This window comes from Rhea pennata, chromosome 17 (genome assembly GCF_028389875.1).
Source record: "Rhea pennata isolate bPtePen1 chromosome 17, bPtePen1.pri, whole genome shotgun sequence".
NCBI classification, from domain to species: domain Eukaryota; kingdom Metazoa; phylum Chordata; class Aves; order Rheiformes; family Rheidae; genus Rhea; species Rhea pennata.
Genome location: NC_084679.1, coordinates 3072634 through 3093786, shown reverse-complemented (window position 1 = coordinate 3093786; position 21153 = coordinate 3072634). Strand labels below are relative to the sequence as shown.

Sequence of the window (21153 nt, the reverse complement as noted above, 5' to 3'; positions counted from 1 at the left end):
GATATGCTTGCTACCTTTCCTACTGCATCTTAATAGGCACATGCACACAAAACTCAGAGACTGAAATGTTGCTACACTCTTGCGCTTTCCTCCCTGCTGCTCGCTTTTTTAATATCCACTGCATGAAATGCAGCCCCAGAAGCAATTCTGCTCCATGTTAAACTTCTTCGTTGTCAGGATGGACATTTGATCTCTAAAACCAAATTGAGCAATTCTTCACAGTAACACTTTCTCCTCTCTCCCTAGACAGCTTGAACTGTGAAATCCAGAAGCATGCTGTAATTTAGTGCCCAAATATGCTGTATGATCACCCAAATGAGAGCAAAGGGAAGGTGGCAGGGGAATTAGTGAGACTGCATTAGCCTAAGGCAGGGCTATCAAAGCTAGAATCCTCAAGGCAAGTTATGGTTTTGCAACCATTTCCTCAAGAGAACCTGGCAGAATCAAAGATAGAACAACTGGACTGTAAGTTTAGGTTAGGCAAGATCTAAGATGAGAAGAGTGCTATTTCTCAGACTGAAAAGAAGGGTTTGCATCTTATGCACTCCAGATGAAACAGGGAATGATTCCACTCCCAAGCAACCAGGAAATACATGACAGTCCGGAGCAGATATGCAGCACATTTCACCTATGTACACTGAACTGTACTGGGCTGAGAAGAGCTGCATTCATTAGTTACGTGACACTGGGAGGACTACCTGCGTTCTACATGACACCATTTCACCTTAGTTCCTTTTGCCATGACAGAATTCCCTGGAATACTGAAGGCCTCTCTTCAGCCTTTTAAAAGGCCAAGCAGTTCATTAGACTTACATGCACCGTGGCCAAAACAAACAAACAAACAAACAAACTTAAAGAAATGTAACAGCCAGTATTCCCACGTTTGCAAGATTTAGACTACAACTTCCTCAAGAAAAGGATTAAAACGCAACACAAATGGCTAAAGAAGGCAATCAGACCATTTCTTCAAGCTCTTGCATATCTCCCAAATAGCAGATCTTGAATCCTTCTACTCACAGGCAGAAAAGACCATGGTATAAGCAGACAGACTATTCAAATTTGCAAGATGACTGACGATTCTTTGTGCTTCATGGATTACAGCTCTCTGTCCCAGGAACAGGAGAGGACCCCTGCTGACAGATCCACAGCTAGGCCTGACACAGTCATCAAGGCTGAAGCAGTCATCACTAGCCTATGCCTTATGGGCTGAAGGGTGGTCTGACCACCACCTCTGGCTACATACGATAAGCAGAAAGATATGCTGACTCCTTAAGTTGCAACCTTTTCTGAATATGACAAGTTAACCTCAAAGATTCTGAAATAATTTAAGAAAATATGTGGGAGGGGGGAGCAGAGCTCCCACTGGCTGTTTAGGATGACAGTGTTCTCTTAACACATCACTACTCAGATGCAGCATGAGTCAGTGGCTGAGCCCACATGTCTGGGACTCTTGTTAATCATCTTCAAAGGCTCTTCAGGATGAAGAAGTCCATGTATTATTCCTGTTAGCAGCCAAAAGGATTTAGAAACAGGACAGATTCTATAGTTACCCATCCTCAATATTTCAAAACAGGTCCCCTGAGGAAAAATCATCCTCTTGGCTCTAAAAACATCAAGCTCTGTGATAGAATGAAAATGATCCGTTCAGCTGTCACTGGAAACAGGCATACCCTCTATTGCACAAGCGCAATCTGAGAAAGACAGTACATATGTCTTATAAGCTCTTGCTTTTTGACTAGGTCCTCCAAAGATGCATTCATGGCATGGCTGTCACCAAAACTGTTCCAACAGAGAAAGAAAAATAAACCCATCACATTACCACATTTAACATCTGCAAATCTATCTTTGTTTTGGCACGTATCAGCATTATAAGCTGTAAATGCATAATTTAAGATTCCAATAATGTGCAAATGTAATGATTAAAAAAAAAAAGAAAAGAAAATCTTTCCTTGCTGTAAACTACTCCCAGAAAAAAAGTCTAACATCATTTCCAGTCCTCTGGTACTCACCAACTGGCTGCAAGAGTGTTCATGTACATGAACAGTAGGAAGTTTGAGCAAGCATGCACGCACATAGCACTTCGTATAGAGAGCGCCCAAGTATTTTTGCATAGGGTTTTGAAGGACATCCTAAATACTCTTTCTTAGTGTGAAATAGAGGGTAGGAATAAGAGAGTTAAATAGCTAGCTTCCCTTAGTACAGGGTAGATCAAGATTTCCATAGTTGTATAACAAAATTACTCCTGACAGAAATAGCAAGTGTCTTTTAATACATTTGACTAAAGCGCATTTAATTTATGCTTTTTTCTAAGCCTCCAAAGTATCCTTTACGGGTTGCATAACCTTCTGTTAGCCTGCAGTTCTAACCTCCCAATGCAGGTGGTTTCCAATTTTATTTTAAAGCATTCTCAGAACAACTCGTCTTTAAATCACAAACACACAGTGCAACATCACTCTGACATCAGTGGAAATAGCATTTACACAGCTTTAAGCCAGTCAGACTGCAACAACCTCTAGCCATAGATCAGGAAACGTTCTAGCCACTCTACCTTCTGATGACTGGTGACTTCGTCCCTGCTCCTGCCCAGCTCCTCAGCAAGTTTCACGTTCTCCTCTTGCAAAGCTGCAAGCTGCTGGGACTTCTGAGCAGCTGCCAGCTTCAGTGCTTCGCTGCGAGGACAGAGAGTGCATGGTTACCATAGGAACACGGGAGGCAAGAAAAAACTGTGGGAGAGAATCGGCTTCACAGCTTGGAAAAATACATCTAGGTCACGTGTCTAACGGGATCTATAGCACAGGCAACAATCTATACCTCAGATGCACACTGGCAAGTTTCACCCTGAAAGGCAGCAGCAGCAAACACGATTGCTCCCTCCTCCTTTAAAGGCATTAGATGCTCAAAGAAATGCAATGCAAGCTCAGACTGTTTGTTCTACATGTTTCTAACAATCAACAGATCCTTGGATTTAGAAATATGCTTAGACAGGGCAAAGTTAGAGAAGATTGCTGGTGAACTTTCTTGTTCAGAGAAACTTTCTTGTAAATGAATGTATCTGAGTGGTTTGTAGCCAAAGCTAAAACATGAGAATTGTTTAAATAAGTGGTATCACAAGTTCTTTTTAAATACTCCCTACAAGGTCTGACACCCAAACACGTAAGAATGGGCAAGATCACATGGGGCAGAATAGAAATTATCTAATCTATTCTCTATTTAACAAATACAAAACAAAAAAAGAACAGACAAAACAAAAACTGAAAAATAAAGATGGTTTTGCTGGTTTCATTAGCCTAGGTTGCTACCAGTAAGTTTGTTTTCCCTAAAGTAGGTTTATTTTCGATGCATTTTTGGAAACAAAATTTTTCATGCTTTTGACACAAATCGCCGAAACAAGTTCCTGAAAGACATGGTTAAACGTCATAAAAAAAATAAGAAGGCATACTGTTTCAATTTTCATGACTGTTTTGTTTTCATAAAGGAAACTCAGCACCCTTATGTGCCAATATTACACAGAGTTAAATCCTGACTGGAATATTAAAAATATTTTTATGACTTTGGAAGGCAGAAGAATCCATAAGCCATAAACTTACTCAACACAAAAAATAAAAACATTGGTCTATCAATCATTTGGCACATGCAAGCAAAGGGAAGCCTGATGTACTTTCAGTCTTTAGAATGCAACACTACTAACCCAGATTTTCCAGTCATTCCCTCAATCTCTGAACTCCGGCTATATCAGTTCATTAGTTTTCAAGTTCCATCATGACAAATTTCCAGCGGAGTTTTTCATTTTAGATTAATAAGAACCAGTTTGACTGATTAAACAGGCATTCCCACATCACTTAATATTGAAATAAATTTTCTTGGTATGACTCTACTTACTGATATAGGAATATACCTATTTTTAACCACAACTGTTCGCTGAACTGTGGTACTTATCAGTTCTTTTTGTTTTTAGCATTAAAGTATAGATTTAGTGCATTATAAAAAAGAAAAAAAAATCCACACATACATATAATACTGCGGTCAATTTGCATGAAACACTTCTCTGACATTTTTTAATACCGAGGAATTTTAAACTGACAGCTGCAAGAGCACTTTACAGTATGCAATACTAAATGAATAAGCAACAGCCAGTTGGTGTCACTACCTAAGCCTAGTTTTATATGGTAAGCTCGGCAAGCTCTTTTACGAGCCCAGCAGCTCTGCTGTAACATCTTCTCACCTCCAAAAGCCACTGCCCTGGAAGCAGTAGCATGTCCCTGCCTAGAGCCAAAGCTCCCTGTGGGCAAAGTCTCTCCTCTACTCCCCTTCTCAAAGGCAAGGGTGCTACCTTCACCAGCTGATGTCTCAAAGGTGTTCTCACGACCCAAATTTCTGCTGATCAAGAAATGCTTATTATCAGTCTAATTCCTTATTACAAAAACAAAGGCACAGGATAATTATGACAACAAGTATCAACTACGAATGAACTAGACAAGCTTGCACATATCCGGTGTCTCACACCGCTGATGACGAGGGACCATGTTCAGCTATTTTCTATGACTAAGATTCACCTTAAGATTCATCAAGATCACAAGGAAACTTTTCAGTGATGAAGGTTTACAAGCAAGTAATTTTTATAAATAATTTCTACCTGACAGTCTAATATTTTGTCTTCCCATGAAGCCAGAGCCTGCTAACCCCTGCTGTCCTAGCATTAGAGCAAACAGTCTGGAAATAATTATTTTGCATTGGCATTTCCCACAAGCATTGAGGCAGGTAGTAACTGCTCATGGAATTAAATCCTGTTAATCCTGTTGTTTTTAAAGGAGGCTTCTCTCCACACAGACATTCAGCTTTTTTTTTTTTTTTTTAAGCAAGCAGAAAAAGCTGTGAGTTTCTACAGAAACATAGCATTAGTTCTGCGTTTTCCTTTCCTTTGTGGCCTGCCTTCATCTCAGACTGATGGTAAAAACTATCAACAAAATCATTTATGGAAGTAAAAAGAAATAATTAAAAAATATAGATAGATAGATAGTCAAAGCCACTCTTTAGTTTTCAGTTCAAATTCCAGATTCCAGCTCTCGCTTCCATTAGTCACCAGATTCTTTTCAGAATGCAATGGAAACAGAGGCTTGTTATTTAATGTATTGTATCTCTGAAAGCTGGGGGATATGCAGCTACTACTGCAGGGCAGATACAATCATGCTGGATTTTTATTCAGGGTGATACACCAAAAGCTTTGATACAATAAGATTCCACAGGGTAACAATGAATTCCCATTAGATGCTTCGCTGTTAGTTTTATACAGTGTTACACATTACTGGTTTGTAGTATATACAAGGTAGTTTCTCAAATGAAAGAAGTTATCTAAAACTAACATATATTTATCACATGATGCCACTGAGTAAGAATGTGCATGCAGACATTACGGCTATGAAAGGGGCAACGTACAATAGTTTATTTTGTGGCAGTTTGCTCATGCTGCAAATCTCAATTTCAGACTGTATGCTATCAGTTAAGTGCTCATTATTTATTTAAAGAATAAACTGCAAAGGTTGAATTGCAGCAAGGGGGCTTGACACTATAAAGAACATCTACAATGAAAAGCAAAAGTTAAAATAAAATTAAAAAAAATCCTTAATTCAAAACAGCTAACTCCTAGATTTGCAGAAAACAGCAACAGAAACACAAATCTAAGATTTTAAGTCAGGTCATGAAATTCAGCTGCTGCTTCGCCCCACCTTTTCAATGTATTTTTAAAACCTACTGTATTCATTTCCTGTGAGAACAAATGACTCCATTAACACCACTAACTCTGCAAGCCCAGACTACAGAATAACCTGCCTCACATCCTTTCTTAGCATCTTTCTAATTACAGACTCCCTCTCAAAGGCACATAATCAATTACGGTCACATGATGAAATATGGTCAGATAATGTCTGCAAAATATATTTCAGATTTTAGTAGACCTTTAGTGATATTTTGCAATATTAACACCTTTGAAAAGGACTTATTGTCTTGAGATGGACACAGCTTTACTGATAAGCAATTAACTGTAGTTTTACGTGCTATACAGAGTTTGTATGGTACCACTTAGACGATATATGCACAGCATGGCAGTTGGAATAAACTGGATAAAGCAATCAATGAAAAATAAAAGTAGAACTATATTTTTATATAAACAAAACCATTCAACGCCTTAAGTGGGCTTGTAATTAAATCCAAACTGCGATTCTTTATTACAAGCTTTTAAAATAAGCTGATGCCCTCAGGTGGCAGAACTATATACTTCTTCCATACAAATAAATTACTTCAAACAATGATCACTGAAGTGAAGCATTTGCTTTGATAACCTCCAGCAATTCAGGAGCAATGTTCTGATTTAAAATTTTATGCAGGTCAAACTGGTATTTAATTTTGACCTAATATTTCTTTATAAGGATACTGAAGAAGTACTGAAAAACTTTCTTTAAATGAAAGGTAAATATAACTACAAGGCAAGGGTTTAACAGTTTAAACATTGAAATACTTACAATTCTTTTCTAAATTCTTCCATTTTCTTGTTCTCTAGATTTAGAAGTTCTTTTGATTTAGTAAGTTCCTCTTCATTTTTCAAGTTGTTCTGTTTAAGCATGTCCAACTTAAAGAGGGAAGAAAATAACTCATTACAGTAATGAAACTGTATAATTCTCAGGTGAAGCACTTGAAAAAGGTATTCAGAAAAATGTAGGGCTGAATGGTGCTGTTGAACTTTTTCATCTTTACCACTTAAAATAAACAGCTGTTTGTAATGAGAAACATGCATCTAAAAAGAAATGCCGTAAAACCTGCCACAAAAATCACTTACGGAACTAAAATAATCATAATAAAGTAAAAACAGTTACATAAGAATGTAATCAGCCTTTCTGTTTTAAAGTCCAGCAGCACAAAGAATTAAAAGTCCATCAAGCTATGCAACTCAATGCTTTTTTTCTTTTCTTTTTAAAAAAATAATTTAATACTTCTTGCTAGGACCAGAGACCAGCTATTCCCTGATCTTTATTCTTCTAAGATAACTGATGAAAAGCTCTGCCTTACTATACCTGAACTTCCGAGAAACAGTAGCCCGAATGTTGCGCTTGTAACAACAGGAAAACCATTCCTTGGGGACATCTTGTTGCATGGGACAAATTGTTGTATAATTTCTGTCTACTGTGCTTGCATCTAACGTGTACTGTGAGCTTGTGAATCTCATTTGCTCACATTCAGTGACACATTATCTTACATAACAGATTATCTTTAGCTATTCTCATTTACAGGACCTTGTTTTTTGGTTTTTTGTTTTTTTTAATCCAGAAAGTGGACTGATACTATTATTAACGTCATCACTTTTAATTCTCGAACCATCAGCTCTCCTTGGAAATCACTAGTGTTTCAGCACAAACTGTGGCATTTATGCTAGCCCAGCTGTTCACTACCCATTACAACAGGGGCTGCAAAAGATTAAAGAGCCATCAGAAAGAGGTCACAGAGTGCTTAGGATCTGCAGAAAAGCTACCAGTGAAATGTTAGACCACATACTCTAGGCCAGAGGAGTGGGAAAGAGACCAGCATGGACACTTTTTACCCTCAAATCCTGAAGTATCATAAAGTGGTGGCAGGGGATGGACCAAAGAATTGGTCCCTGAGGCAGAGTTAATGTACGTTTGGGGACAGTCATGCCCATGTTTGCATTTGTGTAGTACCCAGCTCAGAGGAACTCTTACCTCGTCAAAGCACAATTCTGATGAATAGAAAAGAGTGAAAAAATAAATTTCAAAGGAGAAATTAAAACACTACACATGCGTCAAGGTTATGAGATACACAGTAAGGAAATCATTATAGGCTAGAACTAGAGTGATAACTTTTGTGGAGTAGGGGTATTATTACTTAGAATTCTGCAGCACTTTTTATTGGAGTGTAAGTTGTACACCATCTTTATAACCAAGGAATTGAAGCACAGGGTGGTCACACATTAGCAACTTAGCCAAAGATATACAAAAAACTGATGAAGACAGAATTTGAATCTATGGCTCCTAAATCTGGGATCTGCACAAACTACTGGAACACACAGAACCCCTATTAAATCTAAGATACTTACTGCATCAGAATTTAAAGGACATGACTTTATATACTGTAGAATATTTGAAACTGCACGGGAACTACAAAAGCTCACTGTTCATATGACTATATAAAGTACACAGATCTTCCACAAATACACACTCATCTAGTAGGATTTCACAAGCCAGTCAGACTGAGTTTTGTTGTGGAAAACTGACAGAGTCCACCCTTGCCTAATCCCAATGGTTTACTTTCTTCCATTCCCTTTAATACAATACTTGTTCCTATGCTGCTGTCGGTCTTTCGAAGGGTTCTGGATTGCCTAGCGAAGAGCTAAATTTGCAATTTAGTTTTTCCTTAAGTCATGCACCCTCAAAAAAAAAAAAAATCCCATCTCACGTACAACTTCAATTTCATTTTTATACAAGTCAAAGTGTGTGTAGCTCAATATGATTAAATTCTACAGGAATAAACAAAGACACACAGAAGATCCTGTATTACCTGACAAATTGTCATGCTCTTGCCTGTTTGCATGTACAACCCAGACTCATCTTGCCAAATTTGCCAAGATTTACTTAAACTAATGAGCTGTTACTGTACTATTTCTTGCTATGAGAACTTTGCTGTAAGAACTTTGTTGCATTGTTTCATACCAGAAAACAACCAAAGTCTATAATACAGATTTCACATAGCTTGCAAAGACATTGTAGGAAAGATCGAAGTTGTTTAGAAGGTAGGTAAAACTTGTAATATAAAAACATTTAAATATGTGATTACTTCATTCTGCAGCTTCTCATTTGTCTGCCTAGAGCTTTCCAAAGAGGCCAAAGTTTCAGTCTTTTCTTTGTGAAGGGCATCCTTCTCTTTGGTCACCTGCTCCACCATCTGAAAAGCATCTTCTGCCATTTTAGAAGCCTAAATATAAGCGGAAAAAAGAAGTATTACGAACAGCTCCTCCAAAAGAAAAAGACTAACCACAATACTTTATGCAGAATTCCACTGTTTGCTATCTGTTTTCCATTTAAACAAGAACTTTATTTTCACAAATAGAATTGAGAATACTTGCATTCTGAAGCTGCATAAAGTACAAAATAAGTGGACATTAGAAGGTCTAATTCCATGCAAAAATTCAGTCATAACCCCATGCTCCCGTCACGACTGAGAAGCTCACTTCTTTTTTAGTTCCTGGATTTCTAATTATAAACACTGTGATTACTCTTAGATTTCAAAATATCTTACAATAGTAGTAGTTCAAGAGATATTCACTTCCAACAGACTGCACTGTATTTTCAGAAAATGTGGAATTATAAAATGCTGTTGAAAATTATTTGAAAAAAAATTTAAGTAGAAAGTAAAGCCAAATGTCACATTATTGCAGTCCTTTTCATTACAATTTACCCTCATGAAACAAAATATTTTCAGCATATTAAAATATCTAGGAAGGCAAAATGCATTTCTATAGAGTATCTAAAATCCAATTTATAGTGTGATTTCACGAGTTTCAAGCTACACAAACCAAAATTCAAAATTCCATTTCAGAATTTGTTGGTGGTGAATACAGAACACTTCTGTGAATAAAAAGAACACCAGAGATGCCAGTCTTAAGCAGTCTGAAAGTCTTATAATTTTTAGTGGTTCTCCTGCAACACTTTTTAGCCAATTGCATTTACAGGAGCAATACATTGCTTCATATTTTTTGAGTAGCTCAAATTTAGCTCAGATTTATAGTCTTTCTTCTTCCAATTTAACATAAAATTGCACAAAGGTCTAATCTAAAGCCATATCTATTCCTACACTAGCTATTAAGCCACAAAGTACTTCTTCAGAAGCTGCTCCTCAGTTCCTCCTACAAGAGTCAGAAAACTTCCTTTTATTCACAGTTTACTTTGTTTTCTTGCAACATTCAGCGACAACATAGGCTCATATATTTCGACACTATTTAAAAGAATACTGTAGCTGTTAAAGGATCTTTCAGACTCTTCTACAATTTGAAATAAACAAGGTCATATACTGAGATGGAAGATAATTCCAGTCTGTTTACCCTGAGATGAAGTGCTGATTGTGCAATGGGGTGCAGACAGGAAACCATTGAGTTAGTGCTCAGTGTTAGTATAACCATACTTGATTGTTTAACAATGTGTTTCAATACCTCAGATTTTTGCGTTACTGTTTGGGCCTGAAGAGTCTCAATTTCTTTTAGTTTCAAAGTCATACTGTTCATCTCCTCCAGCAGCATCTGGTTTTTGTCCTGAAAGGCCAGTAGTTTGCCTGAGAGGTCACTATTAGTTTGTGCTAAAAGTGCTACTTCTTCATGCAGTTTATAATAGTCCTTGGAGAATTTCTCCTTCTCTTTTAGTATTTCTTCTTTAATGGCGAGCAGACACTTCTGTTCAGCAAGCAGGCTCTCATTTTCCTGGAGCAACTTTATCCTCTCCTTCTCTGTCACCTCGTGGCTGTCTCTAAGGTCTTCCAGGATCTTGGAGAGACAGCTGTGCAAGTCCTGGAGCTCTGCTTTTGATTTAGACAAAGAAGCAAAGTCAGTCTTCAGTTGTTCAATATTGGAAGCAAGTTGCTTAGTCTCTGCACTGAGAATCTCCTTTTCTTTGACTATTTCCTCCAGTTTAGATTTGGATTTTTCTTTCTCCTGAACCAAAAGTTCTTTCTCAGTCAGTAATTCTTTATTTTTCTCTTTCAGCTCTTCTATTTCCTTCTCTAAGAAGCTGGTGGTGTTTTGAAGTTCCATACGTTCTAACAAAAAGGATTCCTTGTCCAGCTTCCTAGCTTCCTTTTCTATAGCTAAGTTTTCTTTCATAATCTCAACCTCTCCATTTAACTTCTGACACTTTTCTTGCAGTTCAGTCCTCTCTCTACTCAGCATTTCCCTATCAGAGGAACAGGTCTTGAATGAAGATGACAGAACTTGCTTGGCGTGTGATATGGCAGACAGTTCATTTTCTAATGTTCTTTTGGTATCCTGAGTCTCTTTCAAGAGATCTGCAAGGTCACATTTACAAGCTATTAGCTCTTGATTTTCTAGTGTCTTCCTGTCTAGTTCTTCCTTGAGGGCTTGAATGGAGTCTTGGAGCTTGGTATTCTCTTGGACCAGAACTCTCCTGGCTGAGACATCCAGCTCGTGTTTTCTCTTCATATCAGAAATTGCATTTGCAGAAGACTCACTTGCATCAAGAAGTGCCAAGTATTTGCTCTCCAATTCGTTCTTCTCTTGCAAAAGAGTTTCATTCTGTTTTTCAAATTGCAATGACTTACAAAAAACAGATTCCTTTTCTAAGCTCAGTTCATTGATTTTCTCAGTAAGGACTCTCTCAGTAAGCGCAGCATCTGCTGTGGCCTTAGCAAGTTTTTCAGTAATTGCCTTATTTTCATTTAAAAGTTCCTCCCTTCCAGCCAAAAGCCTTCGTTCTGATGAAGAAAGAGCCTCCTTCTCTTCAAGTAACTGAATACGTTCAGAGTCAGACTCCTCCCTTGAGGCCTTAATTTCCTCAAGAAGCTGAGAGAGGCTATCAAGGGAAGCCTTCAACTCCATATTATCTTTTAGCACCTTTTTAAGTTCTTTATGTTCAGCCTCTAGTTCTGTTTGCAGCTCTTCTATTCTCACATTTAAAGCCTGGTTTTCACTAACAGTAGAGGCTAAGCTCACCTGCAGCTCTTCTTTGCCTTTAAGGAGCTCTTCCTTCTCAGACTGCAGACTCTGGCTTGTTTGCAACAGATGGTCTGTTTCATTTTTTAAGGCTATATGTGTAGTTTCAAGATCCAAATATTTACCTAGTGCTGAATCTCTCTCTGTATTCAGAACTGACAACTCTTGCAGCAGCTCTCTTTGATCTCTGGCCAGGTCCTCGTAAGAACTTTTCAGCTTCTGAATGACATTATCTTTGTCTTTAACAAGTGCATCATTCTCTGCTAGAAGTTTCTTCTGATAATCCTCCAGTTCTTTCTGTTCCCTGGTCTGCTTCTGGCATGCCATATCCAAGGCATCTTTGCTGGCCTGAAGTTCTTCCAACTGTTGGAGCAAGGTTGACTCTGCAGACCGGAGAACATCATTTTCTCGAGTTATCTTCAGAAGATGTTTTTGTGCTGCCTCTATTTCAGAGAGTAATTTGCCTTTCTCGGAAATTAGTGCCATCTTTTCTGTGCTTTTCTGCTGGCTTTTTGCCTCAGCTTCTTCCTTTTCCTTTGATATTTTCTTATTTTCTGAATTAAGTTCTTCATTTATTGTCCAAAGCTTTTCTTGATCTTGTTGCAAAAACATAATCCTGGATTCCAACTCTAAAAGTTTTGATAACAATGAATCTTTCTCTAATTTTAAAGAATTCCCCTCCTGTGCCAGAGTCTCTCTTTCTGATATCAAACCCCTCATCTTGTCTGACATTAGTTCAATTTCTTTTCTGGCTGATGCTAACACAGAGGTTAAGGACTACAGAAAAAGTTGGGGAGAAGGGAAAACAAAAATGAAGTCAAGCAGACAAATGAGAAATGTGAATTAAGGGCAAACAGAGCTATTAAATCTTAAGTTTTCTTTTTTTTAAAAAAAAGCGTATATGCTGACACACAGTCCCTTTGCAATCTAACCTGCTGATTGCCACCAATAAGATTTCATTACAAAACACCAATCATCTGCAAGAAAACTTTTCAGGGTTTAAATGAAAAAAGATCACCCTTGATGCTCCTCTATACAAGACTTCAGCTTGTTTATAAAACTACTATCAATGAACTTCTCAAAGTCATTCAGAAAGAAGAGCCAAAAAATGATTTCATCAGAATCTGAGTGAATTAATAGCAGGGAGTTAATAAGATACTGACTTCCAGTTCTCAGAGTCACCCTGTATAGCTAGTTCTCCCCAAGAGTCTGTCCAAGATATAGTCATAAAATGTTCAATTGAAAACATATCAGAAACGTATTTAAAATTAACCTGTGTGTCAATTTATACACTAAAGATTTTGCTAAAGCATATAAAGATAAATTATAGCAAATAACCAACGAAGGATGAAAGCAAGCAGCAAAGTCAAAGAAACAGGGAAAAAAATGAAAAATTCAAGTCAAGCTACATACAGAGTAGTTGCACATAATATGGGATCTTATTAAAGAGCAAATTTTCAGGTGTGTAACAGCTCTAAATGAATATTTCTTTACATACTTTATTCATAATTCCTGCATTTAAACATCAAGAATGAAATATAGCTCCCACCGATTGTACAGAATCAGGTACCTCTGAACATAAAGTGTTAACTTCAAAAAAAAACATATTTCATGAATACTTTAGCGCAATATGGAGAAGGCAGAACCAGCTAGTGGTATATGTTTGACTTTCCCAATCACTGTTAATCTACGATGGAAAAGTTCACAAAAGAAACTCTGCAAAGAACTTACTATAAAAGGACGAAGTCAGGCAAAAAAGAGTCATTCACTGAAACAGAAAGAATTAAACTTCAAATTATTTGCAGAGTGATAAAATATACATACTTTGGCCTGTTCTGCTTGTTTCTTCAGCTCCTCAGCCTGTGTTTCCAATTCATTATTTTTCTGTTGTGCGATTTTCAGTGTCTCTTCTGCATCCAACAAGTTCTTCTCAAGTCCTTTGATATCTGCCTCATGTTTAGTGATCATCTCAGAAGTTTCTTTTTCATACTTTGCCTGAAGATCCTTATACTGATTTTGGCTAGTTTCAATTTGCTTCTCCTGACAGAACATAAAACAATTGGAATACAGTTAGAGATGTAGCGTTACAATATTCTTCACATAGCTATTTTGAAGTTCTGCTTACCAGGTCCATTAGTTGATCCTGCATTTTTTTCACTTCTGCTTGATGAATCTTGAGAGTTTCTTGCTGACTCTGTTCAGCTCTCTGTTTTGTCTGCTCCACATTTTCCTGAAGCTCAACAGTCTTTTCATTTGCTTTTGTAAGCTCAAGCTGTATTTGTTCCAGATGCCTAAAAAGTGAAAGAACAGTGCTGCTATAGTTACCCTGTCTTCACAGTCCAGGTTTTTGTAAAGCTAAAGAACTATTCTACAGATAGTTTTTATTTCAAACAAAACAAATTCTCCTTGCAAGTCAAGGAAGAGAACCAAGACTTTTCCATATCCAAATTAAACCAACTGATCAGATGATCAAATACTTAGGAAGCAAAATCATGAAGCAGTCCAGATTACTAAAATTTTCGTTTACTCTGGACAGTAAAATAAAATAAAAGCATTACGTAAGAATTTTAGAATTCTAAAAGCGAGTCTCTCTTCAAATCACTTTGAGGAGACTATTTTAATGAACTTAGTTTGATGGAAGTTCCCTTGTCATATCCATGTAACACTCAGGAGCATCTTGTTCTGCTATTTACAAAAAGATAAAACGAGAACAAGGGAGTACAGGAGTAAAAAATGTTAAAGTGTTCTGACAATAGTGGCATACCTTTCTTTTAAGCGTAGCTCATCATTCATTTTTGTAAGCTGGGTAGAGCTATCTCCTGAAGACTTCATGATCTCTGCAATATCATTTTCAAGTTTGACTTTAGCTTCAATCAGTTGTTGTTCTCTTTCTTCTCTCTCTTTCAATTTCTTCTCCATAACTGAATAAGACAAATGTTAGTAGTAAATTTAAGAAAAACAGCATGCACAAAATATCTAGATGACCATAAAGGATCGTAAAGAATGTAATCTTGATGCTAAAAGCCTTGCAAATTCAGTCTCTAAAATTGAAAATCACAGTTTTGGACTTTGTACTGTGAGCTGTAGGAAAGGTGAAGAACCTTTAGGAAACACTAGAAAAGCAACCAGTCAAGAATCCTGTCTTTCAGAAATGATTCACTTAGCTTTAGATCGTAGACCATGAGAAGCTGGTATGAGTTCTACCCATGTCAGAGCAATCAAGCAAGTAATGTCACGTCACGTAATCGAGCAATGCAGTGAGAGGCACATGCGTTTTGCAGGCAGAACAACAGAACAATTATTTAGCAGAGCAGTGGAAAACAGACAATGTAAGTCAAGTGAAATTAGAGTGAAAATCATCTTCATACACATTCAAGGCAGGCACAGTCACCAAGGGCAAGAACATTCCTTGGGATGACTCCTTGAGTCTGAATTATACCTTGAGAAGCTTGCTTACAGGGTGCATAATCATTCTTAATTTCTTTCCAAATTGGTCTTAAATTGACCAGTGACTACTGTGATAAAGCAAGCCTCCCTCCTATGAGATAGGAAGAAGTTGACAACCCAATTAGTTTAGAATCCTTTAACTGTCCTTCAAAATCAATCACTATTTATGTACAACACTTCTGTGAATTAAACCATCTTAAACTCTAAATGTTTCAATCCAGTCCCAAGCCTTTTCCTAGCACTGGGCCCTTATCACAGCATGATTTTGTTGCAATATTAAAGCAAGAATTTAACTATTTATCCAGAAAACATGTAGTCAGGAAATAAACCGCCTTACTGCACTGTTTCCTTAACATCATGGTCATCTTGCCGTGTCACTGTACATGGTGCCACAAGAGTCACTTTCTGCCTACAAACAAGGCTTTAAAGTAAAACGTATGCATTTGTGAAAGCATTACATACTTCAACATGGTGAGCTGAGTAGGCGGCCATGTGAAAGCACAAAGCTGATGCATATTTCAAAATATTCCATTTTATACTTCCTTACCTGTCAAATTAGACTTCAGCTGTTCCAGTTCTGAAGACATGAGTGCAAACTGCTCTTCTTTTTGGCTTAGTTTTTTAATTGTTTCTATAAAAGTAAAATTTTGAAGACAAAGTTAGTAATTACATAGATTCAAACCATTCTTTGGCAAGGCATATTACTATCAGGAAGAGAGGTTGCAAGTAATCCTATTTCTAATTGCTGAAACAAATACTGCTGTTTTGCCACGTGTAAATCTGAAAGCATGTGAAAAAAAAAAATTATTTTGCAGTATTTCTTTTCTGCACTTTTTTAGGTCTTTGTTTACTTTAGCAGGAGACATACCTTGCATAGTTTTTTGAACATTTTCTGCTTCATCAGCTGCATTAGCAAACTTCTCTTTCTGAAAATGGATAAAAACCTAAGGTAAGCCTTGGTAATGACAGTATAATTGAACTACTGAATTCATATTAAGTACTCTTCATGTACCAAATAGATCAATCTTCACTCCTATCATAAATGGATTTGAAGGTTTCGAATTATAGTTTAGCATTGATACATTCAGCAACAGAAAGCAAGCTTTTAAAATTTTCTCGTCTTGTTTGGAAGCAAGTCTCTCAACTTTCAAAATAACTTCTCCATCAGCTAGCATAGCAACACAATTGCAGCCAGAGTCCAGTGTGGAAGACATGGTTTCTGGGCCTCTCAATTTAAGAAGCTATCCATGCTGCTCAAAGGCTGTAGTGGACATCTGCAGCCCTGTGATCAATCTCATACCAGTGTTTTCCAGCTCTACCAGCAGGAAGAGATGCTAGACTGTGAAGAAAAGGTAGGATATTGAGGAAGATAAGTGAGACTCTTCAATCAACTTCAAGTAGTTACTATGGCCATGGAAAAGACGTTACGACAAGGACACTAAAACTTAAGTAGTATGTCTTTGTTTCTAACTCTGGTGTAGTTTTGCAGAATAACTCTACCCAACTACAATTATAAACAATTAAATTTGCAAAGGGAGAAATCAGGTGAAAATGTCTGTCTTCAAAACCAATTTGCAACTCATGTCTACAGCAAGCCTTAATTCATGTAACACATATAATCCTAAAGGGCTTCATGTTCTTTCACAAGTAGTCTAATTTTAGACTGCATGCTGCTTTTGATCTGGTTTAATGTTTTATCTGAAATCCATAATGGATTAGTTCTATTTGGGCAACACACCTGATAACTGAGAAGGTAAGTGCAATGCTCTTCTCATTCTGTGACTGGATCCTATTAGTAGTGAGACTTTGAATTCCTTTCTTGAATAGAAGTACTTTCGAAAGGCTTTGTTCAGTTTAGAAGTCAGAACTGGTCCTCAGATTTCAATTATACTCTTACCATAAAAAGGAAAATCCAAAGGATAAAGTCAAAAATTTTTAAGCATTACTCACCAAAATGTGAAGCTCCTTTTCCAAAGAATCTTTAACTTGATTTACTGCACTCAAGTTTTTCTCAAGGTCTAGAAGCTTTTGATCTTTGCCCTGCAGTTCTTTGGCCAGATTACTAACCTAACAAAGATGATTAAATGGAGTAAAATAAAATTATAAACATGAATGAAAAAATAGGGAAATTAAAAGTTGAATCTGAAGGAAATAACTACAATGTTAAAACTACAGTAAGATGAAAAATAAAAACAACAAAAAACTGAAGAAAAAAACATGGTGTCAATTGAATGAAGTTGATCTCCATTGGTTACTACATCACAGTATTAATTCCTTCTGGGATATGTTTGAAATAACTGAATTTTAATTATTATTTTGGAATTATAGTGGAAATACTTAGTTTTAACTGATATATTTAGCATTTATGCTTCAGCTGGCTATTCTGACCACACAGCCACAGGGGATGTATTTTTTCTCTGTACCACACTCAGAGGTGGTGCACAAATCCATTGCAACCTCTAAAAATTGAGCCAAAGATCCAGGGAAATCTAGTATTTTGGCACCATCTGTGAACAGTTTAAGAAAGCTATTTCTGGTTACTTTCCCACTAGTTTTACAATTAGAGATCTAGCTTGTCAGGTCATGCACAGAAGTTGGGAGTGGGAGGGGGGAAGGTGCAAAAATGAAATCTTAGCACTTTTATTTCTAGCTGCAGTGGTAGAACAACTTCTGGGTGCTGAATGCCATACTATTCAATTCAAAGAGACATATCATCTGAAAACAAGAAAAAGCACGGTAAGATACATTACATTGCAGTTAGCATTTCAAAAATGCTGTGAAAAGGTTCCATGGCTTCACCACTGTACCCAGACATCTTTAAGAAAGTTCCATCAGGTTCTTTTTCTTTGAAGTATTCTCTTGCCTCATTCACCACCCTGTTTGCTAAGAGGACAGGAAGTGAAGGTACTGATTTTATCAGTACGTCACTTCTCTAGCTAAGACTATCATCAGAGGAAGAATCTCCCTATTGATCCCTATGTCACTTTATCTGTGTATCTCTACCACCAAAAGTTAAAAAATTGTGTATTAAAATGTCTGGATTTTTCTCCCCACTACACCAATAAAAAAAGCTTTCAGCACAGGCACACATAAGCCTGCAGTTAAAGAAAGAAAAAAAAAAGTACAGAAACAAAAATTTTTTTTTGGTGCCAAGTGGTGTGGACTGTGCAAGAACACTAGCTTTATGGAGGTCTGACCCACTTAACACTTTCTCTAAACCTTCTCAGATGGTACTAAGATACACATCTAATAAAACTACATATTTTCTCTGTGATGAGTTTGCTATAGTAGAGTAAAACAGTGCAAATGTAAAATAAAAACAAAGTAAAACGAAAAAATGGATGTTGATACAAACCTTGCTACTTCCATCAACCTTTTCAGTCTCTAAATGCTGTATCTGTTTCTCAGCTGCCTCAAGCTGCTTGCTAAGTTTCTGGATTTCCAATTTACCTTCAGAACTGGCTTTTTCAAGTGCAGCAAGGTCCAAAAGCTTTTCTTCAGCAGCTTTGATCTGTGATGTAAGACTATCAATAACCTTGGTTTGTTCATTGCACTTGGCTTGCAGTACCTCTAGCTCCTTTACCTTTATTTCAGCTTCCTGTAATTTGTTTAAAGTGTCTTCCATTTCTACCAGATGTTGCTCTTCCACAGTTTCCAGTTTGGTCTTCAGGTTTTCCAGGTTTTGCTCTTTCTCCTCTGTGACTGCTAACAGCTTGGTTTTCAGTGCTTCAATCTCCTTTAAATGATGAGATTTTTCATTTTCCTGCTTCAGTTTTAAATTGGACATTTCATTTTCATAGTCTAATTTAATTTTCTCAATCTGAGTCTTTAACTCTGCAAATTCTGCAGTCTGAGCCCCTACACCTTTGCTGAAAGAAACTTTTAGTTCTTCCATTGCTTGCTGATGCGAGGCAATCGCAGACTCCAGCTTTGATTTCCATAGCTCTATTACATCTGAATTTTCCTTGTTGGCATGATCAAGCTTGGTTTTCAAGGACTCATTTTCTTTTGCCATTCTCTCATTTGAAGCTGAAAGTGATTTGATCTCCTTCTGTAGAGCTTCTTCACTAATTCCAAACTTCTCTTTCATTGAATTCATCTCATTCTGATGTTCCTTACTAACTTCTGCCATTTTTTCCTGCAAGGAACTTATTTCTTGTAACAATGAAAGAGAAGTGTCCACATCATCAATGTGTTTACTAGACTCTAATCTCCCTCGAAGCTCAGCTACTTCCTTCACACGCAATGCTAGATCTCTTTCTAGTTCCATGATGCGAGATTTTTCCGATACTGTGGCCACCTACGATTAACAGCATTTTGAAAAAAAAGAAAGAATTATAATATATAGATTTAATACATCAAGACACTATGAGCTCAGTGAAAAGAAATCACCAATTATTGCAGACAAACCTCATTAATGTATTTTTACCAACTTTTTGGATTATAATACCTTTAAGTTTCACTATCAACTCTTTTTTCTATGGAAATGCTAATCAAACCTAATCAAAACCAAATCAAACCTAATCAAAAGTAAAAGCAAATACTGCCTTTACTTGGAAGACAGTGAAACAGCAAAAAAAAAAAAAAAAAAAAAAAAGTAAGAGTCAATATCGTTGTATTACATGCATATTATATTCTCTTTAAGGATGGAATTTATTTAAATAGCTTTTCTGAAGTTATTTAGAAATAATGACTTGTTAAGCAAAAGCTTACACTTATGTATATTGCCAATGTTCAATAAAATGCTTCTCAGAAGCATTTTAACGCAGACTGAAAAAAAAAAAAAAAAAAGAAAGGAGAACTTCAGATTTTCATTTGTTGAAATAATTGCTACCAAATTCATCTCATGTTAGCTATGAGACTGCCTGAGAAAATGCAAGTGCATTTTCAGCCCACAAACTCTGCGAAAATCCTTCTATAGCTGCTCCACTGTTGTCTCTGTAAAAGAGTCCTCATTATCAAAGATTTTCACCAACTGTTAAAGAAATTTATGGTACAAAAAACTATATGAAGATGCCACAATTGTTTCTTATTAGAAAGTCACTGTTTCAGCCTCCTTATTTTATCAACATCCTGAAAAAGATATTACTTACCTGCAATTGCTCTTTAAAATGTATTTCTTATAGAGTACTTTCTTGGTTTTACAGTATTCATCCCTACTCTACCTGCAAAAACTGCTACTTGCATGTTGGTGTGAATATATATTTGTTTTCAAGAAGGCCATCAACTGGGTGTACTATGATACATATTCAAAGTTTTTCCCTGATGTAGCCCAAAAGAGCTAACATTCTTCAGCTCCCTAATTAAGTAGCTGGAATAGACAAGAAAATGTAGGAAGTCTTATCTAGAGTGAGCAGTGGATAATTTCATCGTTGTTGTGCAGTAACAAAACAAGCAATATTTTGCACAAATATGTAAGTAACTGAGTATAATACTATTGGCTGTATAACTACCAAGTGTTAGCTGACAATAGCTACAATAGAAACGAGGTAAGCGTACAAAACTCTTACCCTCTCTCAAAGGAATGTGTACTTTGGAAAAAAGGGAAAATGGTAAAACATTTTATGATCCTTCAGAAAAAAAACTGATTCACAAGCAGAGAATTATAGCATTTATTTCAGCTGAATCCTGTGCTTTATAAGTCTTAAAAATTTGTGACAACTTTCTGCTTTGTTTGGAAAAGATAACATTAACTCTTTTCTTCTAAAACAAAGAAATGATATAGTAACTAGAGGAAATTTGCACCTTGTAATGCAAAAGAGTTGTCAATTTGAGAAAAAGGCAGAATAACATTCATAGCTTCACTATATCAAGTGATCTTAAGAGATTTACATTATAAAATAAACCACTAATTTTTGTGTGGTACATTTCCATTGCATTGCTTCACGTTAAAAACTTGTGAGATTCGTTGTCTCTAGAAGCAGATTTACAGGTTTTCAGTAAACATTCTGACATTCAAGCTTGAAGGCTGCAGAATTAGTTATCTA

At 36.6% G+C, this 21153-nt stretch overlaps 1 protein-coding gene across 9 annotated transcripts in view; it reads right to left on the bottom strand.

Moving 5' to 3' along the window:
- The window catches only part of CLIP1 (CAP-Gly domain containing linker protein 1), an 80349-nt gene that overhangs the window by 12433 nt on the left and 46763 nt on the right, over nt 1-21153 (bottom strand). For 6 of the 9 annotated variants that reach the window (XM_062589643.1, XM_062589640.1, XM_062589645.1 and 3 more), the window contains 11 exons: nt 18522-19466; nt 17117-17233; nt 16035-16092; nt 15714-15797; nt 14484-14640; nt 13845-14010; nt 13544-13759; nt 10211-12496; nt 8839-8976; nt 6516-6622; nt 2549-2669 (listed from right to left, as the gene is read on the bottom strand). In XM_062589643.1, the coding sequence (XP_062445627.1) occupies nt 2549-2669; nt 6516-6622; nt 8839-8976; nt 10211-12496; nt 13544-13759; nt 13845-14010; nt 14484-14640; nt 15714-15797; nt 16035-16092; nt 17117-17233; nt 18522-19466 (4395 nt within the window). The remainder of the gene's footprint in view (nt 1-2548; nt 2670-6515; nt 6623-8838; nt 8977-10210; nt 12497-13543; nt 13760-13844; nt 14011-14483; nt 14641-15713; nt 15798-16034; nt 16093-17116; nt 17234-18521; nt 19467-21153) is intronic. The other 3 variants (XM_062589647.1, XM_062589648.1, XM_062589649.1) reach the window with 1 other exon arrangement.